This window comes from Dipodomys spectabilis, unplaced genomic scaffold (assembly GCF_019054845.1).
Source record: "Dipodomys spectabilis isolate Male_0828 unplaced genomic scaffold, ASM1905484v1 ptg000297l, whole genome shotgun sequence".
In the NCBI taxonomy this organism is placed as follows: domain Eukaryota; kingdom Metazoa; phylum Chordata; class Mammalia; order Rodentia; family Heteromyidae; genus Dipodomys; species Dipodomys spectabilis.
The window spans coordinates 16,578,228-16,595,178 of record NW_024870974.1 but is presented as its reverse complement, the minus strand read 5'-3'; the positions used below and the strand labels follow the sequence as shown (position 1 = coordinate 16,595,178).

Sequence of the window (16,951 nt, the reverse complement as noted above, 5' to 3'; positions counted from 1 at the left end):
CACTGTCATTGGGCTCTTTGGATTGCTTTATATACTTTATAAACAAATTAACATTGTATATCTTTATTCCCATGTTTTTAGGGTCCCTTTTAAAACCTAACATCTTATAGGAAATTACATGACCAAAAGTAGCATTTTTAGATTTATTTCAAACTTCATACACATTGGCCCTCATTTCCAAGGATTTTAGGTCTGTCTGCACATCAGGATATGTGTGTATACATGTATGTGTGAGACTCAAATCACTATGTGTCAACTGTAGCCACTCTGTGTGTGTGTGTGTGTGTGTGTGTGTGTGTGTGAGATAGAGAGAGAGAGAGAGGAGAGAGAGATAGGTAGTTGAGAATTATTATTACCCACTACAGGCACTTGTGTAGTAAGCACCTCCTCATACATGAGTGTGCATTGTGCACCTGTGTATGCACACACTGCCCACAACTGAGAATTCACCACAACTGCATTCACCATAGCTGTGTGTACATGTGCAGCTGATAATTACTCATATATACTGCAGGTACCATGGCTGTGTGTCTATGAATGTGTGAAAGTACCTGTGTGTGTACTGTGCATATAAGTGCATATGTGCATGTATGTGCACTTGTGATCCACAGCTGCAGTCATAATGGCTGTTTACATTCTTGACTATCACATCATCAATGTGGAAAATAAAAAAACTAGAAAATATGAAAAATGCTTGTTAGCTTCTAGCATTTCGATTGTGAAAAAACAGAAATATGTTGTCTATAAGAAATAGGTTCTTGGGGCTGGGAAGGTGGCTCAGTGGTAGAGCGCTTGCCTTGCATGCCTGAGGCCCTGGGTTCGATTCCTCAGCACCACATAAGCAAAATGAAAAAAGCCGGAAGTGGCGCTGTGGCTCAAGTGGTAGAGTGCTAGCCTTGAGCTGAAGAGCTGAGGGACAGCGCCCAGGCCCAGAGTTCAGGCCCCACAACTGGACCCCAAAGAAATAGGTTCTTTTCTTCTTTTCCTTTTGGTGGTCTTGGGGTTTGAGCATGAAGCCTTGAGCTTGCTACCACTTGAGCCACACCCCAGCTATTTTGACTTAGCTTTTATTGGACAGGTTCTCATTCTTTTGCCCAAACTGGCATGGGACTATGATCCTCCCCCCTGTATCTCTCATATACAGCTGAGGTGCCAGGGGGCACTCCCACACCCAGCTTCTGTTATGAGATGGGGATCTTGCTATCATCTTCACAGGGCTCACCTCAGTTACAATCCTCCCAGTTTCTGGCCCCCTGCAGAAACATTTTTTAAATGCCACTTTCCTATATTTGTTTTCATTGTGACAGGTTGATTTAAATCTCAATGCTGCTATCATCACTTGAGAACTGTACATTTTCTATTTTAAAAAGTTACAAAAGATTAACTTCAGATCTCTGAATGCTTAAGTTAAATAATTCATTTTGAATTCTAACAATGAATAGGAAAAAAACAAGGCTACTAAAGAAATAAAATCTTATCAAGTTTTTTTCTTAAATAATACTATAAAAGTGTCTTACTTTTACTTTGCCTATATGCTGTTGGATGATAGAGGAAAGGAGCTGATGAACTCGCTTTTATTCTTCTTTACCTTCTCAAGTGGCCACTCATGTCACTATTATGAAATACTAGTGAGGAGACAAAGGCTACCAAAGATAACCAAAAGTACATGTGACTCCAGTGGGAACCTCAGGACAGCTCACCAATAGAAGGCTGCCTGTGCTGGGTTCATTCAGCTCCAGGCCGCAAACGGCTCTCCACGGCAGTAAGTCATTACCAAAGAGAAAGACCCACCCAAAGGGCAGGGCTGGTGTCTAGACCTCGTGCTAAGTCTAACTATGCAAATGGACACTCAACAAGTATGTAAATGAGTGAACTACTGGTATTAATCTGCAACTAAATTCTGTATCCTCCAGCTAAAACAAAATCATCTACATTGCCAGCTTTTAGAAACTTAGAATAACAGGGTAAGGTTTGCTTTGTCTGTTATTCAACTGAAAAATCAAGGCAAGAACACTGACAACATACCATGAGATAAATGATAAGCATTTTGAACTCATACATTTTTATATTATTTGAAAGTATGAAAAGTCTGTTTCTTATTTCTATTTCTAAATCACTACTTGGAATAACATATTTTTCCCTTCTCGGTTCAGGTAACCCAGACTGATTTTAAGGAGATCATTGAGATTAAAAATGTTTTGATTTTATTCTGATTGCAACTGTTCTAAACAAAGAAAATATAATTCGTCTGCAAGTCTCACCAAACATATGTGATTTTCCTTTTTAAATATGGAAGATGTTGCTGTCTGTCATAAGTCCATCTCTAATCCAATTTTCCAACCTAATACTTAGACCATCATTACGTACAAAAAGATTAAATGGTTATGTATGATAGCGGCTCCATTCACTTAATACACACAGAAAATTTAATATTATTTGCCCTCCCACAAAATCATGCTCCTAAAAATATCCCAACCTCATGAGTTAACATTCGGACAACCAAATACTTAAGAAAGACATGCTGAGTATCTTAAATTAAGTATGTCAGTTAATTAATTCTGTGATCCCCGGCTACCAACCGAGTATTGTACAATCTGTTATTATTCACTGTCCTATAGATCATCTGTTCTTAGTGCTGGCTTGTTCCAGGAAGAAAGACAGCTGCAATACTATATCCCTATTCAACCTGAGGACCATCTGACTTTAATTGTAACACACAGCTTGATGTGGCTCTGGCTAGGAAAAGCCAAAGCATCGTCTGTAATAATCTGGAAAAGCAGAAACCTGCCAACAGAGGGCTGAAAACAGGGACTTGTGCTGTCTGGCTGCCTGACGGGCTGCAGGAAATATGATTAATGAGTAAGGTATAATGATATCAGGAACCCGATTAGCACCACAAAAAGGTCACAGATCAAAGTAGTATGCATTTCATGAGCTACAATGATTGCATAAAAGCTGTGGACTTGAAGAGGTAAACCAAAAAGAGGAGGGGATAAAGCCCTTATGTGATAACATGCCAACAGATAAGTAAAATAATATACTAACAATGCAGTCACTGATAGAAAGTTAATTGGAAATTGTAAGATGCATCAGTATGGGCTACCCTGTGAGAAAGCACTGTTCATCGTGAGTATACAACAAATGGTTTTGAATGAGTGAGAATTTGTTCATAAACAGACCGAAGTAAAATTAAGTATCTTTTCTAATTGTGTCATGGTGATCAGAGATTCAACTCTAAACTATGCATGATCTGCAGTGATTTTTTTTAATATAGTTTTATCTGGGAATGTAAGCTAATGCAGAGCCTAAGAACAGATATCTATAAAATTCATTGGTGTTAAAATTTGTAAACATACTTTAGTAATGAGTTATAATAAATGTGCAGTTAATGCTATAAGACACTATATGCATATAATTTCACAGTCATTTCTGAATTTAAAGCATAGGCTGACAAAATCCAAATCTGAATAAAAGACAAAGTAGTGAGTTCTAACTTCTGTTCTTTGTGGTCTTCAGGAATCTTTCCCAACTAAATCTGACTCTTCTGAGTGAGGCAGCTGCACAGAGACTGGACATCCAGGGTGGCTGTCTGTATACAATTTCATGTCTTAAACTGCCAAAAAAGTTGGTGAAATTTTTAAATATAACTTATTCAAATACAGCTCCCTCTCAGAGATGCTTCAGAATGGAGGAGATATTTTATGAACACCTTTTATATTTTCCATTCAAATATAAATAATAAGCATGGTTACAAATTATGATGAATCAAGAGCTATCCCTTGAAAGTTAACATTTTACTTCATTCTGTTTATTTGGGAGAGTGGTGATTCTGCAGGGGAGGGGTCAAACCCAGGGCAAGCACTCTACCAGTGAGTTACCATCTTAGCCTGAGACTTAAAGTTTTAGACCATACTTGAGAAAGTGTTTCCATGATCAAATAATCAGAACATAATTTGATTCAAAATATATTACCAAGGACAGCGAGGGTGCTTTATATATTTCATATTATATAGGTTTTATTTTATCTACTTATTACTTAGTTAAGACATTCTGTTAGTTTTTGTGTTTTTTCTGTGCTGAGGATCAAATCCAGGGCTTAATGCATCTAGGGAAACCCTCTTGCATGGAGATGAACTTACAGGCCCATAATACATTTTGTTTTAAATGATGAGTTTAAAGGCACCATTAAAAAGTGGAAATACAGTCACAGAATAGTTGAGAAATATCTGCAAAATATATGCTGGATATATGACTAATACACAAAGGTCCCTTATGACTCAATAATAAAAACACAAACAACTCAACATAAAAATAGCAAAAAACATATGTAACAAAAATGTATGTACATATGTAAGCAGAAAATAAGATTGAAAAATGGCCAATCTTATTAGGGTAGTATGAATTAAAATAACAAGATGGCTAAAATAAGTAAGACTGGTAATACCAAGTTGTTTTTTTTATAATGTAGAAAAACATGGATTTCAAAAACTATTGGTAGTAATACAAAATGGAAAATACAGTAAACATTTTTTGTTTGTGTGCCAATCCTAGAACTTGAACTCAGGACCGGGGTGCTGCCCCTGAGCTTTTGTGCTCAAGACTAGCACTCTACCACTTGAACCACAGCTCTACTTCCAGCTTTTTGGTGTTTAATAAGCTCATGGACTTTCATGCCTGAGCTGACTTTGAACTGGGATCTTCAGATCTTAACCTCCCGAGTAGCTAGGATTAGAGGTGTTAGTCACTGGCCCCTAGCAACGTTTCTTTTTTGTTGTTGTTGTTTTGTAGGTCATGGGGCTTGAATTCTGGGCCTGAGTGCTGTCCTTCAGCTCTTCTGCTCAAGGCTAGTGCTCTACCACTTGAGCCACAGCGCCCTTCTGGTTTTCTGGAGGTTTATTGTAGGTAAGAGTTTCAAGGCCCTTCCTGCCCAGGCTAGCTTTGAACCGCCATCCTCAGCTCTTAGCCTTCTGAATAGCTAGGATTACAGACATGAGCACCGGTGCCCGGCTCAGCAATGTATTTGTATATAACGCAGGAATTCTACTCCTACTAATCTCAAGAACAATGAAAACATGTTCATACTAAAATATAAACACAAAAACAATTATAATAGTTCCAAACTGGAAAAAACAAATACCATTTACTGGTTTTTTTTTTAAAAGACAGGCAAAATGTGACATAACTATACAAAGGAATATTATTCAACAAGACAGAGAAATTAACTATTGCTCTATGTAGTAATCAGTGTGAATTTGAAAACATCATGCTAAGTGAAGAAGATAAGTAGAAAAAGATGACAGTTGTATGATATCAGTAATAAAAAAAATTTTTCGAGAGAGTGCTATGGAGGGAGAATTGGTGTTTGCTGGGGCCAGGAGTGTGAACAGAGGCTGACTGTAAGGCGGCACAGCAAGATATAGGGAGCAAATGGATGCTCTAAAGCTACACAACTGTACACATTTATTAAAGCTCAATTATATACCTTTATGTGTTGGATTTTGGTATATAAATTACAGCTCAATAAATCCATTTAAACAGGACAATCACAAAACCAAACAAAAAACTGTAATGCAAATGTATATTCAACTCACTCACTTCTGTGTGCCCTGGGGAAGCCACATAACCACAGACATGTGTCATATTAAGGAATCTGGCTTCTCCTTCTGTACCATTCATAGCTAAGCTTTGTCTCAAGCTCCTATTTTTTTTTTTTTTGGGTCCGGTCGTGGGGCCTGAACTCTGGGCCTGGGCGCTGTCCCTCAGCTCTTCAGCTCAAGGCTAACGCTCTACCACTTGAGCCACAGCGCCACTTCCGGCTTTTTTCTTTTTGCTTATGTGGTGCTGAGGAATCGAGCCCAGGGCCTCAGGCATGCAAGGCAAGCGCTCTTCCACTGAGCCACCTTCCCAGCCCCTCAAGCTCCTATTTTAACTACAGTAACTCAGAATCTCCACCAATGCCTTGGATAAAGGTAAAATGCTACATGTATCATAGGAGCGTTTGAGGTGAACATAGCCTACACCAGAGAATATTTTAGGTATTTCACCTACAAAATCACAATTATACAAACAATTTCAAACTTGCAAATCAGGAAACCGGGCATCAGAAGGATTAAACTGCCTAAGGTCCCACAATCAACAGGATGATTGGTTCTGTGCTCTCTCTACATCCCAACATGATGCCAGCAAGCAACATTTCAGTAATAATGGTATTGTAACTAGGATAAAGCTATCATTGTTGATGCGAAACGTTAAGAGACACCACTGAAAAAAATCAAATTAGTCCTTTTCCTTGCTTAATTACAACTAAGAACACTACAAATGAAATTTCATTTATAATATGGAGTATGCTAAGGATACTACTTTTATTTATTTTTAATTATATTTTTACTATGTTTAAGGAGATATTACTTTAAAATACTGAGACTATAGCTCCCTCATCCCAAACTTTTATGAAAGGAACCGAAGAAAAGTCATTATATTTCCAGACAAAATACCCCAGAACCATATAATAGGGGAACATTATAGAATTCACTAAACAGGAAATAAGCACATACTGTAAGCACCCTAAGTACTTCTAACTATGATGTAAAATTTCCCTCCAAAAGACAACAGGATACAACTTAAAAATGTTTCTGTTACAAAAATGTGTGGTGGTGGTCTAACCTGCAGTATAAAATTATATTCCTTTTTCTGGAAAAGGAATTTATGTTTGAAAAAACAAAATTCCAGTTTAGTTTAGAATTTTTGCTTATCATTTTGAATTATCATGAATATATGAAAATAACCTAAATATACCTGAAAATAACCAAAAGCATGCATTAGACTTTCAATTCATTAAGACTTTATGAAGTATACATAGCATTGAATGTTATGTCATTTTGAGTTATTCCTATCGACCACAGCTTTGTACAGAAGGGCAAGGGTTAATGTTCTTACACCAACACGAGAAAGATGCTTTGAGAAAAGGCTCCTGACAGAGTAGATGATTACTATCTTACCAATCTGTTTATACGAACAAATTCTTCTGAGGTTTTAGCCCAAGGAGGAAGTTCCACATCAGACACTACTGTCCCATCATCCATCACTCCAAGGTTATAGTTATTGAAGTTGACAAACATCTCAGGGAGATAATAAAATTCAGGAATCAACTCCTGCATAAAAATAGAAGATAATGTTTTAGTATAAAGTGCAGGACTAGAATAGACACTCCTAAAAGAGTCTGATCATTTCCTATTATGCTGAAAAATACAAAACAGATATTTTTTTCTTTGTATATCACAGTCTTATCACAAAGTTTCTATTATGTTAGAGAAAACATAATAATGTATAGGTATAAGCACGTCTTACAAGCTTTCCTTCAGAACATGCATTATGACCTCAAAAAAATCTTTAACTATCAATAGTTGAAGAACAATTTAGATTTGACTGGATATAAACAGATTATCATGCTGCAATTGTAACAGTCATTAACAGAAGTTAATTAATTACACTAAGCCCATAGTATTTTCCCTACATTTCAAAACACTCAACTTTAGTTTTATTTATCAACCCTAAAAAGAAAGATTAAAATTTAAGTCTAGAAAACCACCTGTATAAGAAACTGAATACAATAAAACTATGAGTTTAATAATATTTAAAGTATACTTTAGTAGGATATTTAGTAAGCAGAAAACTGCAGCTCTTTAGGCTTTTTTGTATGCAATAAGCCCCATATATAACTATTTCAGAGGCCCGTAGCTCAGACTTGAAATCCAGTCTTGACCTGGGTCAGTGGCTCAGTGGTCTTTCAGATGCCCCCTCAGGGCCAACTATGGCAGGCCTGGCTTTCCAAATAGTTGAGAAAAATAGAAAGGTCATCAGATTTTGGACAAGGTCACTATGAACTTGCCAGAGAAGAGAAAAAAGATCTAGGAGGAATTAAGCTATTATCACTTCCATCATCCACGTGAAATGTTGCTTGACTTTGAATTGCACATCCTTTGTTTATAATCATGATAATTAACTAAGCAGGGTAGAAATGAGCTTAACCTCCAAATGCCTGACAACCTCTTGATCACTAAAGTTAAAAAACATTAACTAAACCAAATTCTTTAAAAGGGAAGAACGTTGTTAAAAGTTTGGCCATCAATGCAATTAGAGAGTATGCATGCAAAAATGTTAAGATTCCCATCTTTAAAAACAAGGCCTTTAAGTCCAATTGGCCAAAGAGGGGTGGGGTGGGGAAGATGTGTGTTATCATATGTAGCAAAAAGCCCTAACCAGTGTGTAATGTGCAGGTACTAAAAGAAGCTCTTAATAAACTTTAGTATATTTAATCCTAGAAACATTATAAAGTGAGATATTGTTTTCAGAAAAGGTTCAAACTAAAGGCTCAAAAATGTTATTTTTTGTTTATTATTGATAGTTATTATTGATAGTTAATTTATCATTGAATTTGAAACTTGAACAAAGCCTTGTTTAATTCTAAAGCATATGTCCTAGTCAGGCATGATGGCATATGCCTGTAATCTCAGCTACCCAGGAGGCCGAGGAGGGAGATTCAGAGACTGAGGCCAGACTGGGTTACAGAGCCAGACCCTGTCTCAAATAGTAAAGAAATGAATGTAAACCAATAAATAAGTCCTCTTTCCTTAATCATCAATAAGCTTAGATTCTATTGCATGGTGTATAGAGAGCATTATTCATTTTAAATACAATTTGTAAATATATGGTTCCAAGTGATTTTTTTTTTTAAAAGAAAAATCCTTATTAAGAAAACTGGCTCAGGGACAGCATACAGGTCCCGCATTCAAGCCCCATAACTGACAAAAAAGAAAGAAAAGGAAAACTGGCTCTACTAAAACTACATATATTATATATAAGTGTATATAGTAAATATGATCAGAATAAAGTTAATTCAAAAAGGAAGAGTTTAAAAAATAATTTACTACAATAACAGGATAATATTCTATTACTTTCTACTATTAATTTGAAGTGTACATTCAATAAACGTCAAACTGAGAAATTTTATGAAAGTATTTAATTTTCATTCTGCCGCATTTGTGCTATGAAGGAATGTTACTACTCAGATCTTGCCACATTTCTGCTATAAAGGAATGTTACTACTCGGATCTTGCCACATTTCTGCTATGAAGGAGTATTACTACTTGGATTTTGCCACATTTGTGTTATGAAGGAATGTTTCTACTCGGATCATGCCACATTTGTGCTATGAAGGAATGTTACTACTCAGGTCTTCTTTTAGACTGAAGAGGGAGAACACGCCTTCCTGTTTATACTGAAAATCAAAAGCAGCACTTGTTTTAGTTGAGTACTAATTCTTTTCATCTCAATAAAGCCCATCTACCCTCCCTCCATGATTAGAGAAAGTTACCCTCCTGATGTTACACAGAGAACTACGTTAGGTTTTAGAACACAGAAACATTGGTGTTTTTCCCCCATTACAAAATACAGATTTAAGTAAGAAAGAATAAAGATAACTTAAGTAAGAGAAAGGAGTTGCAGAAGCAACATACTTTTGAGTAATATAAAGAACAAAACTACAGTTAGAAGTTGGGGTGGTCAGAGGGAGCTTCAGGGAAGGCAATGTAATGTCAAATTTTCCTAATACAAAATTCATTGGTCTATATTGTGATTGTCTATTTGTTTCTATATCTCTAAATGGAAGGTTTTATATACCACTACACCCTGGAACTGACAGATAGTGTCCATATATTAGGCACTGAGTAAAAATTTGTTCAAAGAATGACTGAAAAATAGTATTTAAACTCAAACAAAGAAAAAAGACCAGAACAGTTCTGACAAAGGAATATCTTAAAAAGGAATACAGAGACTGAAACATACATAATACTTGTTTCTAATGACAATGAAAAATAATTGAATTGGTTTAGGTAGAAAATAAAGTCACAAGATGTTTATAGAATCGAAGGGTAGAAAGCTTTAAATGGCTAGCTCTAAAGCCTTTTATTCTAGAAGGAAAAAAACTTGCATTGGCAAATTCATAAATGAACATGAATTCAAAATAGTACAAATATTTCTAAGAAACAAATATGAAGATCCTATATAGAATATAAAGGATATAATCAAATAAACACAATTAAATTAGTAAAGGGGGAAGACTATATACTAAAACACATTGTACTCTTATTATATGCATAAATAAGTCATTTGATAAATGTTCCAATCTTAATATGAAACAAACATGTTGAACTCAACTGAGATACACCAAAATGCAACGTAAGAAATAATAGTCTACACGAAGCCATGCTTTACTGTGGACAACAATGACAATCAAGCAACTTAGCAGTATTCCACTATAATCCTAAAAGCATCTTTGTAAGAGCTATGCGTATATAATACCCAATACTGCAGTTCAAAATTATCTTCTCTGACAGATGAAATTTAGTAACAGAGCCAAAGATTATGTCTTTCTAATACTTTTAATGTTCATATACAAAGTGAAATATGTTTTATATTCATCGGAACAGAACATTCGGCTCTGGATAAAAACCATATGTTTAGCAATTCTTTAAAACATCAGTGGGAAATGATAAGTAAACAACACTGACAGAAGACAGATATATTCGTAATTTGCATTTTCTTTTGGCTTGCTGACAATAATTTTACTTTCTATCAGTTAATTAGAAAGATGATTCTTAGACACAGGTGACACAGTCAAAACATAGTGTGTCATCTTCTAAAACAAAAATCTGAGAGGTTCAAACAGAGGTTATAGCACAATTCAGGAGAAACTCATTGCTTTGATCACAAATCGCGAGGCTTTCATGGCCTAATGACAAGGATTGGTTGTGACCACACATATGCTTTAGTTTTCTCCTTTAAGGTATCCCACCCCCATAGGAACAGCTTTTGCGGCCAGGCTGCATGACTCTCCTTAAATTCCTCACTGGTTCTACATTCAGTTAAAATCATTACTTCAATATATCTGAGCAAACATGCCAAGGACCAACTATGAACCTTTGAAAATAAGATATTCACAACCAAAGTAAAAATGAAGATGCTACTTCACAGTAGAAGTTAAATACCTTGCTTGTGAAAAGATATGAAATCCTGACAACTCATATGCAGGCACCATGGTAACAGACAGGATGCACTTACTTGTTTGTTTGTTTTTAATGTGTAAGCAAAACTGTAGAGGCTTTCACATTGGGAAAAGGGATATATTTTATGAAGGACAATTTTGTGAAGAATTAAAAATAATCTTTCTTAGGACAAAACATAGCTGATAAGTAATACGATGTGAAAAAGTAGTAAGCCTCTTCTGATAAATTTTTAAGTTTCAATTTTTATTTTGTTAGCTCCTGACTAACAAAACAATTAGGAAAAAAAGTATACTAGATGTCAAGTATATTAAATTGCAACATGATAGTCAATTTAAGTGAATGAGTATTTGTAACATTTTCAAATTGATACTTAAGCTTTTTACTTATTTAGTAGGTAAGAAATAGTAGGTAGAAAGCCTGTTCTCTTCAACAAGATAAAAATATTAGTTTTAAAGGTAAAAAAAAAAAATTCCACACTTCCCAACAGATCCTGTAAATGTTCTGTGGTATCAGATAGTATAAATTTGTAGTTTAAATGCTTTAAAATAGAGAAAAACCATGTTGTCATAAACCAGTAGTACATCTACTTGATAGAGTAGAAAAAAAAACTGCTAGTCATATCTACTCATTTCATTACCTACTCCTTTAAATATTTTTGTGACTCCTCTCAATCATTTAACCTGCCATTTGAAAAACAGGGTGCACTGAGGCTCATGTGCAACAATAAAGAATTTTACAAGTAAAACAGGACTGTTATCATTAGTTAATGGCTTTAGAAAAATACAAATTTACAGACTCAACATGCTAAACCCAAAAAGACAAGAAGTCATCATTCAGTGAATTAGGCCCATTCGCAAAAGACTTTAATACAATTCTAAGAACTGCTAACAAAACTTACTTGTAAGAATACATATGATCACAAGTTATTTGCAACCTAATAATTCCCACTGAATCACCATGACATTTACAACAAATGTACTACACTTTTTATTATCAGTGGCAGTAGGGCTTAATGCTTCTCATTTATAAATGTTCTCAGTAATTTCTAGTTCTCTCTTGCTTTCAACACATTTTCCACAACTGTATTTGGACTGGACACCTTTATTGTCCGGCTTCTAAATGTTCTAGGCCCTTATTTAGAGGAAAATTATAATTGCCCATAGATAGTAAGTATCAATAATCCAAACAAAGGGTAAAGTATACTTACATAAGAGCAGGCATAAATACATGCCCATCTTAAGTCCTTTCTGGAACAAATTAAAAATATACATGAACAAACATTCACAAAGGAATACGAGGGAATAACAGTCCATAGTCATACTGCTTTTAGTTAGGCCAAAAATATAAGATCACCAAAAACCAAGTAACATCTCACCTAACTATAGCAAATCCTTTCTCTGCAGCTACGGAATGTATTAACATGAGAAAAGATGCCCTGCAAGGGGAAGTGAAACCTAATTTATCTTCAGACTGCAGACCTCTGGGATTTCAGAGGTAGTCAGAGGGCAAGTCAAAGGTCTCATGTTTTACAAATCTCACCAGGCACAAATAAAACTATTCTATGATCACTTCCATTTTGTATGATTATTTAACATACATAAGTGCAGCTAAAATTTTTACTGGCTAACTTGTACAGCTAAGTATAATTTATGTAATATTACTGTACACTTTCATCTTAAAATCTGATGCATAAGGAATGTAGAAAATTAGATTACTAACAACTTCTTGCTAGCATATGCTTTCAACTATCAATTCTCTTGAAGGTAGAAAACCTCATCCCCTCAAATAAGATTCTAGTAGCACACTCCATTTGGAGGAGATGACCCTATGGTTGCTCTCCTATCCTTTTTACACTAGTTCTTCCTCTTTTCTGAGCTTTTAACTTAAAAAATCCTTACAGTCTGCAAAATGTTAAATCCTGGAGAATGCCTTTTTTTTCCCCTCAGGATAGTGGAATATGAACTCTGGGCTTCATGCTTGCTTGATTGACAGATGCTCTATCACTCGAGCCAGGCCTCTAGCCCAACCTTTTGCTTGTTATTTTAGAGTTGAGGTCTTTCAGACTTTCCTGCTTGGGCTGGCATCAACCAAAATCTTCTAGCTTGCTCCTGAGTAGCAAGGATTACATGTATGAGCTCCCAGCTTCCAGCTTCAGAATGACTTTTACTTAACACCCCATTAAACTCTTAACTAGTTCAGGCTCTTACCATTTTCCTTGTAACTGTCTCTAATCGCCTCCATGCGCTTCCTCCTGCCTCTAGCTCTTGTCTTCTTTCCCTTGGATTTATTTCCCATACTTCTGCCAAAGAGCTTTCTTTGATATTGGCAACTGTTACATCATAGTCTTACTGAAAAATCTTAAATTGTTCGTTCACTCCTTAAAGAAGGAAGCAGTAAACTCCAGCCCGTAGGGCAAATCTGACCCGACACTTGTTCTGGCAGATACTTTTATTGGACACTGCCACCTCGCTTGTTTCCATCTATGGCTGTGTTAGTGCTCCTAAGGTAAGAGCTGAGTAACTTGACAAAACCACATGGACTGTATAACCAAAAAATTTTATGTTCTGGCTCTTCAATGAAAACAATTAGCCTACAGAATTAGCCTACAGGGCCTACAGAATTGAGTCAAGTATCTTTAGAATGTTCCTGAAGGTTTTCAAATTAGATCTATTTTTCAGTGTGACTCCTTCTCAAAGTTTCCTCTCTTCAAAGAACAAACAAACCAGTAAGGATTCCCCAATGTGCCAACCATTTTCTTTGAACTTGTTCATGACATTTTCCTTGCTCAGAATGTTCTCCCTCAGTTCATCAAATCATTAGCATAATAAATATTTAATTTAATGCCTAAATTCCAGATACTAGCCTAAGCTCTAGGGATAAACCAATGAGCAAAACAGTCTCAAATTCATGAAGCTAATGTTCCAGTGAGATAAAACATAATAAACAAATCAATAAGTACAATACACATATGTCAGATGGTGAGTGGCAGGAAGAAAAATGAAGTCGGGAAGTAGGCAAAAGTGTATGGAGCGAGGAATGCAATTTTAAATAGAGAGTGCAGGAAGACCTGCCTGAGGTGGTGGCATCATCAGGCAAAGACCTGAAAAGGGTGAGCAATGCACACAGAGGAGACAGGGGCACCTGCAGGAAATTTCTCAGGTGAAAGGAAAAGGCACCAGGCGAGACCTTGAGGAAGAGCCAGGAGGTTCTGCTCAGCTAAGAGAGTGAACACGGCGGGGCAGACAGAAAGAAGAAGTTGAAGGAAACAGTCTAAGTGGTATAGGGCCCTCCATCACAAAGACTTTTATCTTCTATTTTCAAATGGGAAAACATTCACTAACAGCGAGAAGACTGTGAAAGGGATGGGGTTCAAAGGAATGAAGATTGGGAATTTGGTTTGACCATGATAAATTTATGATTCATTTATGTAAAAGGATTCATAGAGGAGGGAATCAGATAACAGAAGGATTGTAGAGGCTAGGGACATAAACTTGGGAGATTTGTTCAACTCCCTTTCGCCCTTTAATGTGAGATTTCAGCTTCAAACCCATTTAACTCTATGAAGTCATTACAATCCCACCTCCCCCAGGGAGAATTCATTTCACCTTGGGAGGAAGAAAGGAAGCTGAAGAGCTTAAAGTATACCAAGACAGATGGCACTTGACCATCACATTGAGCCTACTGACACCAAGGGCACTGCAGACAGGGGCTGCCTAGAAAAAGCTTGGATGCTCGCTCACTATTTAGAGTTGATGATATTCCTCTTACTGTCACTAGGTGGTACTGGGGATGGAACCCAGAGCATTTCACATGTGAGGTAAGCACTTTACAACCTAGCTGTGGCCCTATCCTTCTCATGGGGGTTTAAAAATATCACAGTGGTGATTCTCCAACTCAATTTTAACACTTTCTATTTCAGTCCTCAAGACTACCTATTGTTGCTTCTACTTGCCAGCTCACATTTAGATAAAGAACACAGGAGAAACACTGTTGCTCTAAAAGGATGAAGGCATTCTTCTTTCTAGAAACAGGAAGCTACTCTTGGTGTGGGCATGCCCTGGCCTTTTCCTGGGCAGGACAGAAGCCACTAGCTGTAAGTAGTCAATGAATTCCTGCAAGGTGGCCAGAGAGACACAAGCTGGAATTGTAAGATAGGCAACATGTCTTGAAGATTCAGCATGAAAAAAGAAAATAAAAATCAAATCAATATTGATTACAAGTTAAAATATTTTGATAGGTTAAGAAATATTATGAGAATTATTTCATGTGGTTCTTTCGTCGTCATCGTCTTTTTTTTTTTTTAATGTGACTACAAGAAAACTGAGAATTGCATATGTGGCTCACAGCTGTGGTTTAGTACTGTATTCTACTGGAAAGTACTACCATAAGCCAATTTCAAAAATAGATAAGAATTATTTCCTCAGAGAGAATTAAAAAAATCAATTTGAGATTTCAATTTGAGATTGGATTTGAAATGAAATCGCCAATGATTCACAGAAATGCAAATTATCACGACTGAAAAAAAAAAACGATAAATCATGTTGAAAATAGGACTGTTAATATCTATTTCTTTTCTGAAAAATAACTCATATTACAATCTTATTTCATAGGAATAATTTTTAGGGAAATTATTTCAAGTCCTAGAGAATGCAAGCAAGTGAAAAGGATTCTCAAATATTAAAGTCCTATTTAGCAAAAAAGAGATAAATACTAGAAGTGTTATATTATTTTTTCTTCTTCAGAAAAATAACTAAATCTTCTACCTGCTTCACAGCATTTCATTTTTGTAATTGCCACAAAAACATTTTAGAGAATTTATGCTACATTAGTAAGGCAAAGCACACTTTAGAATCCACTCATTGATTCCCATCAGTACATTACATGTCTTTCTACACTTTTAGTATTTCTAGAAACTCTAGAAAGACAATACAAGACTATAAAAAAATGATTCCATCTGAAATCCAATGTCATATCAGAATGTTTACATTATTATCATTTTAGTGTGCTCTGATTCATCTATTTGTTCTCATATAATAAAGTGAATATTGTTTTCTAACGTATTAAATTATAGCACTTTAACAAGAAAGAGGGGCTGGATGCTGGTGGCTCATGTCTGTAATCCTAGCAAGTGAGTCTTTGGCCTTAGAATCACAATCCTCCTGTCTCAACCTCCTGAGTGCTGAGATTATATCTAACTTTAGTTATAACTAAAGAAAGAATCAGAATGTAAAGTATTAAGAGAGGAAGAAAGGTGAAGACATTCATTATTTCTTTGACAGAACAGGCAAAAAAATCATTTCCAAAATCAGAACTTGGTATTTGTATATTAGTATCAAACTGAAGTAAGAAGATAGAATTTGGTCATGAGATCCTTAAGAAATGAAGGAGTTAAGAAAATGTGAGTTATTTCATTGTACTGTCAATGAGGTCAATGAATCTTTGATGTATGAATTAATATAGAATATTATTCTTGAATACAATGGAATCTTTAACAGAGTATCTTTGATATTTAGAATGCACTCTAGAGTGTATAAAATATTGTGAATATATTTTTAAACTGTAAAGTTTCATATCTAAAACTAAGATGTAATTATCACTGCACTTGAAAAGGTTTGAAAATTATTGTAATAATAACATACATATCAGTAATGCAACTTTTCTTTTGAACTTCCTTTCCTCATCTGGTACTTATTTTCCCCATATGGTATAATTATTTATGTGTAAATCATATTCTTTAAAAGATTCTAAATTACATCAAAATCATAGGTATACTCATTATAATTTAACAATATTTCTTTGCAGAAAAAGACACTATGCCAAGGAAATAAATTTCTGTACTTCTGAGAGGAGAAACAAAAGTTTAGCAAGGATTACATTACTGACTGAAT

The 16,951-nt window shown here is 35.5% G+C and overlaps 1 protein-coding gene across 1 annotated transcript in view; it reads right to left on the bottom strand.

The window, feature by feature from the left end:
* Window positions 1–16,951, bottom strand: part of Lrba (LPS responsive beige-like anchor protein) — a 443,207-nt gene that overhangs the window by 95,974 nt on the left and 330,282 nt on the right. Inside the window, 1 exon segment of the mRNA XM_042701880.1 lies at window positions 6,999–7,151. Within this exon segment, the coding sequence (XP_042557814.1) occupies window positions 6,999–7,151 (153 nt within the window).